At 37.6% G+C, this 20,820-nt stretch overlaps 1 protein-coding gene across 4 annotated transcripts in view; it reads left to right on the top strand.

Moving 5' to 3' along the window:
• The window catches only part of LOC150103503 (TBC1 domain family member 31), a 449,146-nt gene that overhangs the window by 321,664 nt on the left and 106,662 nt on the right, over nt 1-20,820 (top strand). For all 4 annotated transcript variants that reach the window (XM_090398075.1, XM_090398077.1, XM_090398074.1 and 1 more), the window contains one exon: nt 7,565-7,617. In XM_090398075.1, coding sequence (XP_090254201.1) covers nt 7,565-7,617 — 53 coding nt within the window. The remainder of the gene's footprint in view (nt 1-7,564; nt 7,618-20,820) is intronic.

The raw sequence follows: 20,820 nt of genomic DNA, 5'->3' as shown, positions 1-20,820 counted from the left end.
GAGGCACCAGATATGACTCTTTTAATGGAGCACCATCTACAGAACTGTGCAGCAGAGATGCCCATCTCGTGTTCTGCGAGTGCTTACTCAATTAAGATACCTTGATAATGGGACCAGCCTTTAACCTGCCTAATGTCTTCTTGTATTAATGGGCTATAGAAAGCCTCTCTGCAGATAGGGGAAGAAGATAGTTCTAACTTCGCGATTCTGGACAACCACAGTGGGATCAGCCATCTAAGTGATGGAATCCTGAGCCCGCTGTCCTTCACCCTCGCGTGGAAATATGCAGTAGGGGTGTCAGGCGGCAGTCGGAGCCATGATCTCATGGCTGAACGGATAGACCTGTCCATTCGGAACAGTACCAAGATATATGTCCTACCAAGCACCAACTTGTGGTAAAAGTGAGGTAGGAGATAGTGGGAAAGGAGAAACAGTCTTTGCTTGAGGGGAGCTTTCCTCAAAGAAGCGATCCCAGCTTCTAGGATAGAAAGAACAGAAGACCTTCCCTTTGGAGTGAACATGATACCGAGGTATCTCCACTCTTCCAGGATGGTCAAAGAATGCAGCAGCCTCCCATGCAGAGAAAACTCTATAGTCTCAACCTTAAGCTTCTTGTCATGACCAGAGGGAACAAGAGCTAAAGAGCAGGACTTCTATACATTAATATAAAGGCCTTGAATAGAGAAAAAGTCAACTGCCCGGTCAAAGAGTTCTTGCAAGCCTACCTTAGTAGAGGCTGCAAGAATAAGTTCGTCCTCAAAAGCCATAGCATTAAAGGAAGAGGCACCTAGAGAGTAGCCTATATGGCTAGGAAGAGTGTTAAGAAACTTATCTATGATGCAGTTAAAAAAAAGGGGAGATAGAGGATCACCCAGGTGAAGACCCCACAGTGCATGAATAGAAGTTGCATGGGGCCCTGTAGTAATAGTGATGGAGCTACCCAAGTATAGCTCCATAACATAGGAAAGAAAGGGTTCTGGACATCCAGCAATAGACAGCACTCGAAGGAAAGCAGGAAGGGATATGTTATCAAAGGCCTTTTGGAGGTCCAGTGATGGCATATATAGAGACTTGAGGCACTATCGGGAATCAGGGAGAAGAGAAGAAAGAAGATATATATTCTCGGCACAGCCGTCCGAAGGGACAAAAGCTCTGTGTCTATAATCATGCTGTATATGTTGCTGACGTCATTTAAGTAAGATTTTATGATAGAGTCTAAGTATCACAGGGGAGATGGTAATAGGTCTAAAGTCTGATGCACGGCTTGAAGTTTCTTTCTTCGGAATGAAGATAGTTCTTGAAGCACATAGGTATGGTGGTATTGCTTTACTGGAAAGGAGAATGTCCAATAAGTCTTGAAGAATCTTCAACGGCACCATCTGAAGCCTAGCTGCAGGAAAGCCATCAGGTCCGGCTGGTATATTTGAAGACCAGGTATGGACCTCAATATCGTAGGTTGGTCATAATCAGAGAAGTGTGGAGGTGGAGCAGAAAAGACTGTACTCCAGAATTTAACAAAATCATCATGTAAGTCTGCTAGAGGTGGAGGGGAAGCACCATCAAGGATGGTCTTGGCACATTGCCCTCTATTCTTTTATAGAGGGCCTGCATAGCTGCATAGGCCCTCTTCCTCTGCTTCCTATTTGACAAAGTCATTGTAGAATGAGACATAGGCTAATGTGGACGAGGCATTGAGTGTTCAAAGAATTCAGCATGGAGGTAGTCATTTAACTGATCTGTGATATCTCTCATCCAGAAGGTAAGTCTGGATGAGAGATTATTTAAGAATTTGATGGTTATATTCCGGAAGAGGAGGATCATCTAGAGATGATGTCAGTCTGAGAATCAAAGCCTCTTCTTCAACAGCAGGATGGTGACTGGAAGATGGAGAGGCAGGGATAGGAGATATTACCTGTCCCTACCTGTGGCAAATGAGCTGCCAATTCTTGAACTAAGGCTTTCCATCTATGACACTTGATGGCATCCAAAGATCTTAATGGGAACACCCTAAATAAAGCCTCATTGAAGTTCTTTATCCCTCCAGCCGTCAACTCAATCTTATGAGCGGTGAGGATCTTTTCTTCTTCAGCAGTCCAATGTGTTTTGATGTGCTCAGTTCTTATTGCAGCGTTGGCTTCTGCTGGATGTTTTGAGGTACAATGCACGCCAAGGCCCAATGCAGTGGAGAATGCATGATTGCAGACCTGACACACAAAGTGTCTGAGATTTGGAACTCCTTGACTGCCAGAACAAGCATGATGAGAACTTGAAGAAATGGGTTGATGATAGTCCTTTCAGAGTTTTCCTTTAACTTTCTTCCTGAGGACGGCGCTGGGATGGGTGGCAGGATCACCTCCAAACAAGAAACAGACATCTGGAATCACACTCAACGAATTTCCTGGCTCTAGCCTATACGAGTAAGAGCCTTCATCTGATGAGTTATTGCAAGCGAGGAAACATAACCCTACCAGGGCTGCTAACTCCGGAAGGGAGGAGTAGCATAGCAGGCCAGTCAGTCACTCGAAGATGTCTATGAATTGCCCCTAGGAGGCTGCCTACTGGCACACTTGCGAATTATCTCAGGGGATGTGCAAGCCAAGACAGCAACGCTTCAGATTCCCAAAAGAGTATTCAGCTGAACAGGCTATTACTTTAACCAGGATATATAATTTGAGTCTTAAGATTTAAGGTGACTAGTGGTATATACCACAAGGATCAGTCCTTGGTCCACTGTTATTCAATCTGTATATTAATGATATTGGGAAGGATTTGACAGGTGGCATACACCTATTTGCTGATGATGAAAAGATAGGTAGGGTAATCAGGAATGTCGCTAATATACATTATTTGCAGAATGATTTGAATAACTGGAATTGTGGGAATGGGATAATGGATGTCAGTAAATGCAAAGTCATGCAATTTTGGTGTGATTAGATATTTAATGTTGTATTATATTGTTGAGATTATGCTAGAAGAAACTGATCAGGCTAGGGATCTTGCAGTGTTAGTAGATAGGAAGTTGGAGTTCAGTGGCCATGTAGCAAAGATTGTAAATACAACTCAATAGAAAATTGCAATGCTGAAACAAACTTTGACATGTAAAGATAAGGGTGCCGTTTTGTCTCTTTACAAAGCCCTTAATATGATCTTACTTGGACTATTATGCACAGGTCTGGTCTTCTGGTTTCCGTTGCAATTCTGATACAGTGGAGAGATGCAAAGAAGAGTGTTAAAAATGATATCAGGATTGTGGAATACTGATGATGAAGACAGATTGAGAATTTTTAGACTACAGACACTAGCAAACAGGAGAAAGAAGGGTGATATGATTGAGACTTACAAACTTCTGAAAGGGTCATACAGATTTTCAGTTGATGGAATATTTCATTTTAATGAGGGGAGGGAGGACAAGAGGGCATCCTTGGAAGTTGAGAATGAATTCCACTAAGAAGGAGGTGAGGGCTAGATTTTTCTCTCATACAGTGGTACATGATTGGAATGGATAGCTATTGGATGTGTGTGTGTGTGTGTGTGCAAGCAGTGTGAATGAATACAAGAATAAGTATGATAGCTGGTGTGTGTAGTATGTGGCCTCTCTCTCTCTATGAACCCCTGACTCCCTTGATGTCTCTCTCTCTCTTAATAATAATAATAAATCAGATATGATAGCCGGTTTGGATGATGTGTAGCCTGCCTTTGTGAGTTGTTGACTCCCTGGAGGTTTTAGACAATAATAATAAATAATAATTTCTTCTTACATTCTTTGCCTACCAGTTTTGCTAGCAAACTGTCTAGCTTTTTCAAGCCTTTGAAAAAAAGCTAGACAATTTGCACTTGAAAAAGCATAAAAACTAGTTAATGCAAATTGAAAGGAACAAAAAACGTTGTAAACAATCTAGTAGCTAAGGTTACACATTCACGTGACAGAGACTAAGAGGACTTATTGTTCTTATTCATTATCACGCATGCGTGTTTGTTGTAAATGCGTAATGTGATTACTGGCTAGCTGTAGTTCAGATGGATTTAGAGAGAGCATCAAGTTTTTTCACGAACTGTTCAGAATAGTACCCCGATTTCTGTTGAGGTTTCTGCCGGTTATTAATACTATTGTGGCTTCCTTGAATAAACGATATCTGTAGTCATCATCCAAATATGGCATGGAGCTGTTTTGCCACTCTATCGTGTGGTGAGACGTACAGAAATGATGTGCTAAGCCGGAAGAAATACTTTTGTTGTGGTTTACAACACCAACATGTTCTTTTTTGTCTGATCTCTAAACTCCATGAAGTTTGTCCGATGTAGGCAAGACCACAGGACCAAGGAATGTAATATACTCCTGGATATTTATAGAATGGCACCTTATCTTTTGGGAATCCTAAAACCTGTCTGATGATGGTGGTTGGTGTGAAGACCACTCTGATGTTGTAGGCTCTTAGTATTCTGGCTATTTGATAAGAAATTGACCTGATGAAAGGGATCACTACAGTAGAAATGTGCTGGGAGCTTGATTCGTCTTGTCTGGGGCTGTCACTGTATAGATATTTTTTGATGATGTTTGGAGGACATCCATTTTGTGATAATGTGTTGGCTATTAGTGAGAGTTCAGTCTGCGTATCCTCCTCTTCTGATATAAACTTTTGGGCTCTATTTTTCAACATGTGGATATTATCCACATGGTCAGCAAACTGTATTCTTATTTACAGAAAACAATCTTATAATAGGCATATTTGAAAAACAGTTGCATTAGGCGAGATTGTGGTACACAGAATGTTTCAAAAATTAAGAAATAAAACATCTCAGAGAATGATTTACCCTACTCTTCAGAATTGATTGTTTGGAATATAATTAATGTATTATATATATATATATATATACACAAATCTCCCACACAAGAAATTTGGAACTTATATCACATCAATGCTGTGTGTAGTAGTGTGTTGGCAAAGGGAAAATGTTCTCGTTATTATTTATAGATTTTAATTATATTATTTATATTTTTCATTTTTTGGTGAAATAATTTACTTGAAAGATGAAATGGGAACAGTACAGACAGGCATCTCTCGATCAATATTTGTAGTCCTGAAAAGGACTGTTTTGATGGCCCTGAAAAGAAACATTTTTGATTTTACTGTTCAAAATTTATAGATGTTGAACAGTATGGGAACACCCTAAAATAAGGGTGAAGGGTGCCTGCTTTTTTATTTATATTTTATTCCTTCATAAATATACTATTAGACATTTCGAAAGAGCAATATATCCGTGTGTTATAAAAATAACTTAAAAAATTCGCCTTCAAGATGAAATGGAAACAGTACAATCAGGCATCTCTCTATCAATATTTGGCTGGCCATTTCACAAAGGAATTGTGTATTGAGCATACTTTCTAATATTCCTTTCTGCCCAGTAATAAGCTGTAAGCTAAAAGAGATTACCGACCCCCCCCACACACACACACACTGGGAACCAGATCAAAAGAATATGCCCAGAAGGCAGCACACTAAAGTACCTCATGTAATAACTGAATATTTTACAGGCAGAAATTCCTTGTGTTGTTTTTCCATCTTTCTGATTGATTAGGAGACATTCGAAACATATTATTCTGATATTGCATTTGTAGGATGACAGTGTTTTTAATATTAATTTCTGCTATTACCCAATATCACATAACTTTCTGATTTATAATAATAATTAGGAAATAATATGTTTACTTTCTGATTTATAACTTGCTAATTTATAATAATCAAAACCTAGTTTCTGTGCTGAAAAATTAAACGTTATGTGGAAAAATTACTATGGAAAAATAAGGAATTAAATAAAAACTGTACTTGTGTTTCATAACAGTTTTCGGGTGTGTGGTAGTGTTGCAGCAGGAGGGGGGGGTTAAAACTATCAAAGTCGAAATAAAGTTCATTTCTATTGTGAAAATATGAAATTTCACATTTGATGCATGCACATATACAAATTTTGTATCAGAGAATATACGCAAAAGTAACGCTTACTTTAAAATTGGAGCAAAATATATAAACTAGCAGAAAATATATACATATCAATTTAAATAATAACCATTTATTTCATTTTGTAAAGACCAATTATACAGGGACACCAACAAGTTTAAAGTGCAAAGAACAGTAGATTACGATATTTTGAAAAAACTTAGTGATATGATTAAAGAATTGCATATTATTCTCTATAAAGCAAAGTTGCCGAAGAATAATTCACAGTTTTTTGGGGGGTTTATTTAAGTTCAGGGATATTACATTCCATATTGTTTCTTAGCTGAATAAGAAACTCAGAGAGTTTCATGTCGAATATAGAAACTACACAAAGTTCGGCGATTCCAAGCATAAGCAGATACCTGGATAATGGCAGCACTTGACCCATTTGGTAGTGCAAACTGAGGCAACTCATAGTAAGGGTGGAGCAAGCTCCGATCACTATTCTTGGTATTTACCCATAATGTGAACTTAGCTCCTAGGAGCTGTATTACTGTTGGAATTGCCAAACTTTATGTAGTTTCTATATTCGGCATGAAACTCTTTCAGTTTCTTATTCGGCTAAGAAACAATATGGGATGTAATATAACTTAAATAAGTTCATGTTGCCGAATTGAAGCCTTTGGCTCTTCATATAATTAGTAATAATTCACAGATTTCCTTCAGGAAATATGAATTATTCTTCGAAATATGATTTTGAACAAAGATAATATAATCTTTAATGTTGGCAGCCGGTTTTTTTTTTTTTTTTAATAATATTTCAAATAATTATTGAGAATTAATTTCTTCGAAAACAAATAATGTTCTGTCGAGTAAGCGATTAGACAAAATTAGCACAAAAACGTTAAACATTGGTTCTCCAAGGTAATGCAATATTTAAGTGAAGAAAGTATGCAAGGATTTATATTTTGTTCTGGAATTTAAAACTGCACAATAAAAAGAGAAAATAAAAATAATTTCTATATTTTTGGTCTCTAATATAACTAAGAGTCCAGTTGCCCAGCATAGCATAAAACAAGGAACTGTGTTCCTTGTTATAGAGAACTGAGACTCAGTTTTGTGAGATAATCTGGTTAAGTGTTCTCTACAGCATGAAGGATTATCGCACCTTCTAAAGGACAGAACAGCCAAATTGCACTTCTTATCCATGTTCTTTCAATAGGTGTATTGAATCGTATCCAGATTTAGCTGGACGTATATATACGTCCTAGCTGGTCGGAGGGTTAATGATCTGGATCTTTTAAAAACTTTTGACAATTGTCCCTCTCACCCTCCCCTGATCCATGGGTGGAAATATAGTTTCAAAAATATACTTAGTGCAAATACAAATGCATTATTTAAAGCTGGATAAAAATAATCCAAATTTTAAATAATGCATGTTCATACATTTATATGAACTATTATTTTTAATTATTATTATGTTTATTTTTATATATAAAATTTATATTCAAATTCAAAACATAATATAACTTAATTCAGATGAGGTGATTAGTGATGCACATAGTATTTTGTATTCAATAATACTGAAATAGCCAGACTTTTTTTTTTAAATATTGTTTATATTTATGAAGAAAGCAAACAGAAACAAGATATTTGAAGAGGAACTAGAATATATAATACAAAGGTATATTATTTTAGTTAAATAATATTTTCTATATATAAATGAAAAAGTTTTGTTTATTTGTTCTTTATTTGTCCATGTGCTCAATACCCATTTACAATGTGCTCAATGCTCAATACCTGGGCATTGTAAATGGGTAAATAGGTAAATAAATACAAGGTTGTCATCATTAAACTTCCCTATTCAGAGCCTTATGTTGCTTAATCTAACAATTAGAATGTCATCAAATTCAGGAAGGAGACTAATCAAGACATGGGAAAAATGATTCACGTAAAAAATTTTAGTTCGAAAAGTCAGGGATATGGGGAATATAGTGTTGTACAATGTAAAAAAAAGCATTAAAATGGACAGACAAATGAATAACAAAGACTAAACTGAAATTAAAGATTATCTTTATGTGTTGCACTTACACAGCAATAAAACATTTAATATCAATTTAATTTAGCACAATTATTACAGTTACAGGATTGTAAGTGTCACAAACCTGTTGCGCAACTCAAGCATATTAGTTCACCCATGTGAAAGAAGATCTGGTTCAATGTGGCCACCATTCTTGTAGACCAGAATGTAACATGTCTGAAGGAATGTTCGTCACAGTCCATGATATGTTATTCTTTAAGGTTTGCCCAGTTCGAGACATCACCACGATAGATGTCGACCCCACAAGCAAAAATCACATGGAGTTATATTAGGGCAGCAACGTGGCCATGCAACTGGAAAGAAACAGCTAATCACTCTTTTTTTTCAACTAATCATCTAATTGCTGCTTTATTGGTTGTGCAACGTGGGGAGGTGCTCTGTCTTGCATATAAACGGTCTTGTCCAGAATGTCATTGCTGAAGTTGCAGAATAATGAAATTTGTCGGCATATTACAATATTTCTGTGGTAAGCAGTGAAAGTTACCGGTCCTATTGGAGTGATGGTCTCAAAAAGAAATGGCCCTATTATAAAAGCTGCTGTGAAGCCACACCAAATGGTGATTTTCAGTGAATGTAATTGGAGTTCCTGAAGTGCATGAAGGTGATTTGGTAACCCCAAGTTTGACAATTTTGAGTGTTTACAGTCCTGTTTAGATAAAAATGTGCCTCATCAACTCACAGAATTTTCCAAGGCCAAGTATTGGACTTCCAATTTGACCAGAAATGTTAGAGCAAATGTCAGTTGCTTATCATAATCATAGTGTAGCAGCTGCTGTATGTGGCTGATCTTGTATGGATAAAATATAATCATTTTGTGCAAGACTTTCCATACTGTGGAATAAGGCATATCTGGTTGTTGTGCTACTTAATGGACACTGCTACTAGCAGCAGCATTTTCACGTGATCTATAGGCAATCGCGATGGCAACTTCTATTACCTGTGGTTGCACTGGTTTCTGTCCTCTGTCAGATTGAATTTCCAAAGATCCTCTTTCTTCAAACTTCTGAATCATAGGTCTAGCTGCATTAGCTGACAGAGGACCTTTACACAAATTCAGGTGGGTTCTAAACTCACAAACGGCAGCTGATGCATTGCACTCGTTAAGGTAAAATAACTTTACAAGTAACATGCAATAAGGTAAAGTGAGATGCATGTTGAACATTACCATCAATAGGAATGTGTTAGTGAAGTTTGTCTTTATAGCTCGTATGATGTCAGCAAAACAGGTGCTCAATTTAATTTTATTATGCAAATTTTTGGCAACTTTTAGATTTTTTTTTTTTCTGCAGAATTTTTCTCATCTTCATTAGTCTTCCTACCAAACTCTGTGATTTTCTGGTTGTTAGATCGAGTTACATAAGGCTCTGAATAAGGAAGTTTAATTATGGACACCCTGTATATCACAGGAATGTATGTGTGAGTGTGTGTAAATATATATATATATACATAATTTTTAGTGAAGATGGTAAATTAAATATGGAAATAGACAACAGAATCAACAAAGCTGGTATGGTAGGAAGTCAAGTGAATAAATTCATATGGAATAAGAGAGAAATTAGCCAAAACACTAAATTAGCTGTGTGTGTGTATATATATATATATATATATATATATATATACAAGACAGTGTTCAAACCACTTTTAACTTATGGATCTGGGTCAGAAGTACAGGGTGTTCGGGATAAATTTGACATATTTATAATTAATTATATTTTTCCGTAAGTTACATGTATTAACACACACTTCTCTTCATTTAAAAGTTTGGACCCTTCTTCATTCATATACAAGATGTCAGAAAGGATGGATAGCTGGAACCCACCTGAATCATGGAAGAGAATAACTTGTATCATGATGATTCGTGCCCGCCATCAAAATAAGGATATTACAACTGCTGCCCAATGCTCCCTGAATACAGTAAAAACAATCAGGCATGAACTAGAGACTTGCAATGGTGACTACGAGGATGTAGCAAGAAGAAAGATCCCTAGCAGACGATCTGATTGCGTTCGTACAGCAGAATTCCTCGCAAATCTGCAGGAACAGGTGTTGAAGAACCCTGGCATTGGAATTCGGGCTTTGTTCGTGGAGTTGCTAACTGTAGTCAAGCCCTGGATAACAAGGGTAGCCAATGGTAGGCCGTATGTATGGCAGCAGGATTCGGCCCCTTGCCACACCTCTGGGAAAAGTCAAAAATGGTTGTCTGAAAATTTCTACGACTTCACCAGTCCAAATGTTTGGCCTCCAAACTCCCCAGACCTTAACCCCATGGATTATTTTGTATGGGGCGCAGTTGAAAAAGACACCAATCGCACTTCCAGTAATACAAAAGCCCAGTTAATGGATAAAATTAAAATAGTTTTTGCGGCCCTTCCCAGGGAGACTGTAGCATCAGCTTGTTCGAGGTTCCGAAGCAGAATTGAAGCTGTGATCGATGCTAATGGTGGTTATTTTGAGTAAATCTTGTTGATAGTATTGTAATTAACTCTGCCTGTAATGTTTTTTTGTCAATTCATTAAATTTAATAGATACAAAGAAGATTTTCTTTTTCCTTACGAAACTGTCAAATTTATCCCGAACACCCTGTATAACACTTGACCAAAGACTAGAGGCCACAGATATGAGAGTCCTGAGAAAGATTAGGAGCATGAACAGATGGCATCAATGGCAGTATCATATTAAAAACGAGGCTATTAGGAAAGAACTTGACATTGTCAGAATCCAGGAATGCATTAGCAGAGCTAATCTCAGGTGGTTTGGTCATTTAAACAGAATGGGAGAGGAAAGATTAGCAAAACAAGTGTTCTCTGCCAGGTTGGCAGGAAAAAGATGCAGAGGTAGACCAAGATATAGGTGGCTTGATACAGTAAAAAGCACCTTAGAAGACAGAATTATAAGATCTGATAATATTGGAGACTTGATAGGTAACAGACTGATTTGGAGGAAAATTGTAGATAGGAAGTTAGTAATATATAGAACCTCCAAAAATATTTTTTTTTTGGAGACTCATTATCTTTAAGTTTTCAGGCAAATGAAGCATAATCATTCAGCTTTTATTGTTATTCAAGAGGAATGTAATCAGGAATACATACCAACACTTCAAATAAAAAAGAAATCAAAAACAGAAATGTGGAGAGGCAACTGGAGCAGATGGTATTCAACTAAAAATGATAAAATATGAAAAAATAAAAGTTTTACATTGGCTTCACTAAATAACTCAGAAGGTTGAATTCTTGATTATTGGAGTAGTGATTTCATAGTATACCCATCTACAAAAAAAGGGAAATAAAACAATATGAAAATTACAGAGGAATTTTCTTGCTGAGTGTTCAAGGCAAAATATATGGTAGCATACTTGAGAAGAGACCAAAAAAATTGTGAAAGGGAAACTTGGAAAAGGACAGGCTGGGTTCAGGATAAATAGATACTGTCAGAATCAGATTTTCACTTTACAACAAATTATTATTATTACGGGTAACTCCAAGGAGTCCTTAGACTCATTGAGGGAAGCCCTAAACATCATGTCAAGAACTATTCAGCATTCACACAGTATCTGTCATACCTTGCTTTGAATTTATTTACAGTCATGCTGCCCACAACAGACTCTGGCAGCTTATTCCACTTATTCACCACTCTAAATAAAAAAAACCTAGTTCTAATACCCTTGCTAACTACACTCTTGCTCATTTTCCATGGATGGCCCCTAGTTCTCCCACCACCACACCTGTTCTGAAAAATTTCCTCTGAATTAATCTTGTAAAAACCTCTTAGTAATTTGAATGTCTCAATCATATCATCTCTTTTCCACATATCAACCAGTTTCTGTAACCCACAGATCTTCACCCTGTTCTCGTAAGGTTCATTCCACAGACCAGCAACCATCTTAGTCACTCACCTCTGTATTCTCTTCACCACCACCTCATCACAAAGAAACCCTGACACCCAGATCTACATGCAGTAGTCAAAATGGGGTCTTGTCAAGTCTTGATAAAGAGGAACAATAACCTGCTTGTCTCTGCTCATCAAAGTATTCTTCAGTAACCAAGTGGTCTGATGAGCAGATTTAGCCACTTTTGCTATGTGTCCCCAAAACTTTAACTCCCTATCCACTAACACCCCCAAGTCTCTGGCTTAGTCAGTTTCCTGGAGTACAGTTCTACCAATGTGGTATACTGCAGATAATCTTTTCACCCAAAATGCATAACCTTACACTTTGCTAGATTAAACTGACATCTTCTCCTTACCTCAGTCTGCCATTCTATCTAAATCATCCTGTAAAATTTTGGCATCATGTGTATTCACTGTTGCTCTATCCAACTTTACATCATTGGCAAATAACTGAACAGTTCTTCTCAAATCCTTTCCTATATCGTTAATGAACATATTAAATAGCAGTGTTCCAAGAACAGTACCTTGTGGCACACCACTAGTCATAGGCCTTCTTTTGGACCCTACTCCTGAATAAACTACTCTCTGATTCTTATCCATCTCACTAACCCTATATCCATCCCCATGTGCTGCAGTTTACTGATTAGAATTCCATGTGGTATCCTGTCAAAGGTCTTTGCAAAGTCCATCAGTTTCACTGTACATCCATTACCCTTATTCAATTCAGTTGTCACAGTATTATAAAACATCAAGTTACTGAGGCATTATCTACCCTTCACAAAACCATGTTGCCCCCCCCCCCACATACAGTATCCCAGTTTCATCTATCCATTCCTGTATTTTGCTCTTGACCAACTTCTCCAATACTTTGACAATGATTCCTGATATGCTAATCAGTTGGTAATTTGCAACAGCAGTCTTGGAGCCTCCTTTATGCAATGGAACTATTTTCCCCTATCCCCCCCCCCTCCCCAGGTCTAACCCAGAGCTGAGACTTTGATTAAATAATATGGTCAAGGACACTGACAATTTCTTTGCCTCTTCACGTAAGACTTGAGCTCGTGTACCATGCAATCCTACAGATGTATTCAATTTAAGGTTCTGTAATATGCAATTCACCTCCATTTCATTCATGTCAGTTACCAGATAAGCCATCGGTTTGCTCCTTCCTGCAATATCACCTCTTGGATGATATACTCTTGCAAAGTGTTTACTTAGTAGTTTTACTATTTCGACCGATTCAGTTACCTTCCTGCCATCAGCATTCCTTAAAATCATTCTGCCATATACATTTTTTCTTCTACTTGCAGCATATTGAAAGAACTGTTTGGGATTCTCTTTAGCTTGCATTGCAAACTTCCTTACATGCTCTGCTGTTGCTTTTCTTACCACACTATTGTAAAATCTTGTATGAAGAAAAATTAGAACAAAATTTTTCTGTACCGATTTTACTTGGAAATAACGAATTATACAAAATACTTGTAATTGAATAACATTTACCTCAAGTTTCTTTTGCTGTATTAAATCTTTTAAAATATTAGAGTAAGTTGTTAAAATATTTAAGAACCACTGAAATTGTACAGACAAAGAAATAGCTCAGAGAGGATTAGGCATCTTGATCTGAGGCTAGCAAAGATCGTGAAGGTCAATGGGGTACAGGGTTTTCTGCCTAAACTCAACAACAGCAGGTTGGTGGAGGAACCCCCCCCCCCACCAAACTGCCCGGATAAGATTATCCGGGCAGTTTAATCTGAGACCGTTCCAAGGTCGGGAGAGTACGGTAAAAGGGAGAAATCGAGGAGGGACCAAAGCACTCTGTTCCTGGCTCTTGTTTCCGGTCTCGCTTCAAAGAGGATCCTGTGTCCAGCCATTTCAAGGACAGGGGAGTCACATCCTGCCAGCAGAAGTCCGATGATGATAGGAGGTTCGTAAAAGCAGTGACAGTCTATTCCAGAAGTCCCACCTCGAAGTTTCATGATGATCTCCGAGTATGCTGTATCATCATTGCCGTGAACTAGTGCCCAATTGTGGTTTTTACTGGAAGGAAGAGGAACATGATCATGATATGTACGACAAAGTTGCAAGTAAGAATTTTGTAGAACTTTCCTAAATTGTGAAAATTAAGGCTAAGAATGCCGATTCCATAGTTAGCGTAAAGAACATTTTTTGTGAAGTCGGAAAGCTGCATTTATAATTAATGGTGAACTAATTGTTTACAGAGTTCAGAAAAATTTGCTAATATTATGTGATGAAGGGGAAATTGATTGTAAAGTTTGGTTATGCCAATTCTGTTTTAGTCCGAGTTAAGTTATGTATGAGTATATGTATGTCTAATCACATGTTTGATTGTTATGAACATGTAATTTGTTTTATATCAAAAGCCTTAAGCGAGAAATGCTAATCTAATCGAGTGGAGAACCAGACATATGTTTTACTTTGTTTCCATTGTCATTTAGCTGAGTTAATTAGAGATAGATATTTTGATATGAGTAAAATTAATCTTTGTAATTACCTTGATTTAGAATGAATAAACTGTTTTGTTTATTAATAGCTTGCCAGATTCTGCCTTACCAATGCACTGTCTCATAAAATATAGAACCTGTGTGTCCTGAAGATAGAATAGCCACGGCTGATTGAGTTTAAGTTTTAAAGCATTGCTTGAACTAGAATTAAATTTTAGAGATATTTCCGTGTTGTGCTGGACATTGTGCTCTTGCATGTATAGGAAAGATACAATTCCTCTATGTGATCTTTAATGGCGCAGTCGAAAAACAAATAAATTTTTAAAGATCAGTGCAAGAGAAAGTCAGCAAGATAGACAAGGGAATTGGTTCCAGCCCAGAGCACTTCCTAAATCTAGACTACGTACACGTGAAAAATAGTATAATACGACCTTGAGAAGGGGGGGGGGATATATAGCCTGATATCAAAATTGGAGATGTTAAACTCAGCTCTTCACTTTATGCAGATGATATACTTAGAAACAAATTCATCACTAGTCTGCACTCTTCTTTAACTGAAATGAATAACTGCTGTAACAAACTTGGTATGGAAATTAGAAGTAAAAAGGGATAGGTTATGAAAATAGGCAGAAATACTTAAAAAATCAGCAGCATCATTCATTTGTCACTATAGAACAAGTAAAACGTTTCAAGTGTTTAGACAAAATTTTTAGTGAAGATGCACATTAAATATGAATGTAGACTACGTAACCAGCAAAGCTCATATTGCACAGAGATAACTGAAAAAAATTATATGGAATGAGGGAGAAATTATTATCATGTGGCATCTCTATGGAGTGTGAAGACTCATTATGGGAGACCCACACTAACTTTTATACACAGAAATCCTACCATACCCCTTCTCAAACTCGCACACTGTCAGGACACTCGCAACTTATTCTGGCAATCCATTCCATTCATTCACCACTCTCCATGAAAAAAATCTAGTCCACACATCCTTACTAACCACATTCTTACACAACTTACACAGATGATCTGTATACTACTCTACAGTATTTATCATGAATTAAAAATTTTCCTTTTCATCTATTTTATAAAATCCCTTAAGTATCTTAGAAGTTTTGATCATGTTTCCTCTTTTCTGCTTATCAACTAAACTTTATAACCCATATGCTTTCAACATATGTCATGAGGAGCAGTCCACAGACCTGTCATCAGCTTGGTCACTCATCTCTGAATCTTCTCTACCAACTCTTGATCAGTAAAAAAACCCATGTGACTAAATCTGGTTACAGTAGTCAAGATGTGGCAAAATCATAAAAAGTCAGCCTATAAAGAGGGATAATAACTTTCTTATCTTTACTTGTTAGTGTGTTTTTCAACATCTGAGGAATCCCCTGTGCTAATTTAATAACTTTTACAATATGCCCTCTGAAATCCAACTCTATTTCTACCATTATGCCCAAGTCCCCTAGCCTCATCAATTTCCTGCAATGTGATACACATGTAATCTTTTCAACTCAAAGTGCATAAGCTTATATTTTGCAACATTAAATTGACAATCATTATTCTGTGCTTGGAATGTCAAATTGTTTAAATCATCCTGCCAGATATCTACATCACTTTTTATCTTTTATTGCTCTCCCCAGTCCCCCCCCCATCCATGCAACTGGTTTTATATCTGTTTTATATCCAATTTCTGTAATAGTTTTCCATGTTGTATTCAGTGAAATGCCTTTCAAAGTTCAGTCGTATCACGGTGTTACTATTTCCTTTATCCATTTCAGCTATCCTTTTATTATAAAATATCAATAAATGACTAAGATAGCACATACCCTTTACAAAGCCATGCTGCTCTATATAGAGTGTCCTATGTCCATCCACCTACTGTTGGATTTTACTTTTGACCAACTTTTCAATTACCTGAACAATCACTCTTCAGATATAAACTGCAAGGGCTAGATATTCATAGAAAATGGGAAATGGTAAAGGAGTGTTTTGACGGAAGTAATAGTAATATCAAGGTAATAAATCAAGTGGGAGTTAAAAGGATGAATATCATCATTAGGCTTGGAGTTACAAAAATGTTTCTCTTTTGTACCTCCAATCCTAATGATGATATTCATCCATTCAAAGGGAATTCAAAGAAAAAAGGTGACCAGCAGACACATAAGTGGTACAAAGCACAGACTAAAAGGTAACCAGCATGGTAAAAAAAAAAAAAAAAATACTAAAGCAGTCTGAAAGGAAATTAACAGTGCATTCCAAAGATAATACCAAAGAATTCTTTCAGTATGTTGCAAGTAAACAGAAAAATATTTATGGCATGATTTTAATGAATGCCAGTGGTAGGGAGGTAACAGAATTAGGCAAAATTGTAGAATTACTAAGTGAACACTTTGCAAGAGTATATCAACCAGGTGGAAATATTGCAGTAATGAGAGAGAGACAAAGGTTATGTGGAAACCAAGGTAAATGAAATGGAGGTGCATAGCATATTACAGAGCCTTAATGTGAATTCAGCTATGGAATTAGATGGTATACCAGCTCCAATTTTAAGAGAAGGTGCTAGGGAATTGGTAGCGCCTTTGGCCACATTATTTAATGTAAGCCTTGGCTCTGGGTTAGTCCCAAGGGGATGGAAAGAAGGGAAAATAGTTCCATTGCATAAAGGGGACCCCAAGACTGATGTAGCAAATTACCAACAAATCAGCATATCACGAGTCTTGTCAAGTTACTGGAGAAGTTAGTCAAGAGCAAAATACAAGAATGGATCTACAGAAATGGGATACTGTGTGGGGAGCAACATGCTTTTGTGAAAAGTAAGGTGTGTTCTCTGTATTGTAAAACTTGCTCATGTTTTACAATACACTGAAAGCTGGGTTGGATAAAGGTAATGGGTTTACAGTGATACTGCCTGACTTTGCAAAAGCCTTTCACAGGATACCACATGGAATTCTAATCACTAAGTTGCAGCATATGGAGATGGATATAAAGATGGTGAAGTGGATAAGAGGGTAGTTGATGGAGAGATATCAGAAAGTGCTGTATTCAGGAGTAGAGTTAAATTGAAGGGCTGCTACTATTTAATTTGTATATTACGATATAGGAAGGAATCTGAGAGGAACTATTCAGTTATTTGACGATGATACAAAAGTGGATAGAGCAATAGTTAATACAGATGATGTTAAAATTTTGCAGGTTGATTTGGATAGACTGGCAGTCTGGGTAGAGAAGAATGAATGCCAGTGTAATGTATCAAAGTGAAAGGCTATACATTTTGGGGAAAAAAGATTACTAGCTGTGTACTACATTGATGGAATTATACTCAATGAAATTGACGAAACTGGATTTGGGGGTGTTAGTGGATAGGGAATTAAAGTTTAGAGGGCATATTTGGTTATTTTGGTACTGAAGAATACTCTAATAAGCAGGTTATTATTCCTCTTTATCGAGCTTTGGTAAGACCTCATCTTTACTGGTCACCTAGGTTTCTTTATAATGAGAAGGAGGTGGAGAGGATCCAGAGGCAAGTGATCAAGATAGTAGCAGGTCAATGGAATGAACCTTATGATGACAGGTTGAAGATTTGTGGGCTCATAAGGTTCATTCCATAGAGCTGAATGTTTGACATGCAGAAAAGGAGTGATATGATTGAGACCTACAAAATATTGAAAGGTTTTTATAAGATTAATACAGAGGAAATTTTTCACAATAGGTCTGGTGGTGGGAGAACTAGGGACCATTCTTGGAAACAGAGCAAGAGTGTAGTTAGCAGGAGGTATGACTAGATTTTTGGCTTGGAGAGTGGTAAATCAGTGGAATAGGTTGCTATAATCTGTTTTTTTATTATTATTATTATTACCCCAAGACCTCATGGGGTCATAGACTCATCTGGGAGGTCCTTTTATCTCACACACACACACACACACACACACACACACACACACACACACACACACACACACACACACACACACAGCTCATCATACCGTGTTTTAAACACATTCCAACTCTTTGCAGACACCACATTCTCAGGCAAGGCATTCCAATCATTCACAACTCTGCACAAAAAAAACTTGCCTCTCACACCCTCTTTATACAGTTTCCAGGGATGACCTCTGGTTCTCCCCTGATCTCCTACTATTCTCTCTAAAACTTCTCCAGCATTGATCCTGTAACAACCCCTTACCAACTTGAAGATCTCCTGTCCACCAGACTCTGCAAATTCATCTTCTCAATCTTTCCTCATACTCGACATTCCAGAGGTCATAAACTACCTTAGTCAGTCTCCTTTGACTGGGGGGTGTTAGTTTGAACCCTTTCCAACATCTCTTCATCCTTCTGAAAACCCAGTGACCAAATCTGGACACAATAGTCCATGTGCGGCCATATCAAAGCCTTATACAACAGAAGAAGAATCTCCCTACTTCTACACGTCACTGTCCTCCTCATCATTCCCAGAAGCCTTTGTGTTGTCTTCACAATTTTGGCGATGTGTCCCCTCAATTTTAGATCTTTATCCACTATCACCCCCAGATCTCTTATTTCCTCTACCTCCTCCAACAATATATTCTCACCAAGCATAAATTCTGCATCCCATCTTTGTTTTCCAAATTTTAAAACCTTACATTTTGCAACATTGAACTCACATCCCCAATCACTCAATCTATTCAAGTCTTCCTGTAAGGCCACAACATCTTCACTCACTTCATGGTTCTTCCCAACTCTGCATCATCTGCAAACAACTGAATATCTCCATCCAAATCTTCACCTATATCATTAATATACAAGTTAAACAGTAATGGACCTAAAACAGACCCCTGAGGCACTCCACTAGTGACTTTCCTTTTCCTGGATATCGCTCCCCCATTCACAACTTGTTGATACCTATCAGATAGCCAGTCTCCAATCCAATGCACTAATTTAATATCCAACCTCATCTGCTCTAGTTTGACTGTCAACTTATCATGAAGTACTCTATCAAAAGTCTTTGTGAAATCCAAGTATATTACTGTGTATCCTTTTCCTCTGTCCAAGGAAGCAGTCACTTTATTGTAATAAGTAAGTAGATTACTAAAACATGACCTCCCTTTAGCAAATCCATGCTGTCCATCAAAGATTATACCATTGTTATCAACCCAACTCTGGATCTTAGTTCTCACAAGCTTCTCCAACAACTTAACCACAACACCTGACACACAAATAGGCCTATAGTTTGATGCTTGAGTTCAATCACCTCCTTTATTAAGTGGCACAAGGTTGCCCTCCTTCCACTCCTTAGGAACTTGACCGAGTGCGACTCATATTAAAAAAAACATGTCAAGGCAGGTGTCAACTCCCTGGCACATTCTTTCAGAATATGTGATGATATATTATCAAGTCCCACAGCCTTATTAACATCTAGTTTACTCAACTCCCCCCATACACCTCTTGCTCACCTATAGTCAGTCTCTCCTCCCCATCATCAACTACTCTCAATCCCTCCATGAAGTCACATTCACAAGATTGAAAGATCTTTATGAACTGCTCTAAGTATCTCCACTGCACATTCTGCATCGGCTATCTTTATACCATTTTCTCCAATCAATGTCATCCTTCCATAATTATTCTTTCTTTTGCTGGCTACATATCGAAAGAACTCCTTAGGATTCTTTTTGGCTTCATTAGCCAACTGCTGTTGATACCTCTCTTTAGCTACCCTCACCAACCAAGTCACCCTACTTGCTTGGTCTTTGTAGACCTCATGGCATTGGTTATTTCCACTTCTCCTATGCTGCCTCCACAATGCACTTTTTCTCTGTATCACATGCTTAATCTCTTTATTCATCCATCTCACACCCACCTTATTTAACCTTCTCACCCTTGGAATACATTTAGACATTGCATCTACTAAACAGTTTTTGAAAATCCTCCAAGCTGCATTGATCTCTTTTCCAGCTAACTCCTCATTCCACCTGCAAGCTGTCTCCTGAGCTCTTCATAATCCCCCCCCCCCCCTTGTAGTTCCACATACCCTTTTCTCACAGAAGCCCTTGCACTGCTAGCAACCACCCAGGTAATCACCTCATGGTCACTCTCACCAATTGATGGATGATTTGACACCCATTTATAATTACATCCTCTGATTAGATGACCAAATCCAAGACCCTCAATCCTTGTGTTCCCTCTTTTACATACTGTCTGAGGTAGTTATCCCTCAAAAACTCAAGAAACTCATTTTCTTTACTTCCAGTTGCAATCTCATCATTCCAGTCTATATTGCCATAATTAAAATCACCCATAATGATCACCCTTATTTATTTGGCTAATTTGATTATACATTTCATTCTCACCACCATCCACATTACCTGGTCTTATGCAAGTGCAAATGCACTCTTATACCACCATGCTTCAGCATTTCTGGTCGAATATCATCTACTCCTGCTGCCTTTCCACA

This window comes from Typopeltis vanoorti, chromosome 9, assembly GCF_054136105.1.
Source record: "Typopeltis vanoorti isolate ZY-2024b chromosome 9, IOZ_Tvanoo_1.0, whole genome shotgun sequence".
NCBI lineage: Eukaryota > Metazoa > Arthropoda > Arachnida > Uropygi > Thelyphonidae > Typopeltis > Typopeltis vanoorti.
This window is presented reverse-complemented; position numbering and strand designations above follow the sequence as displayed.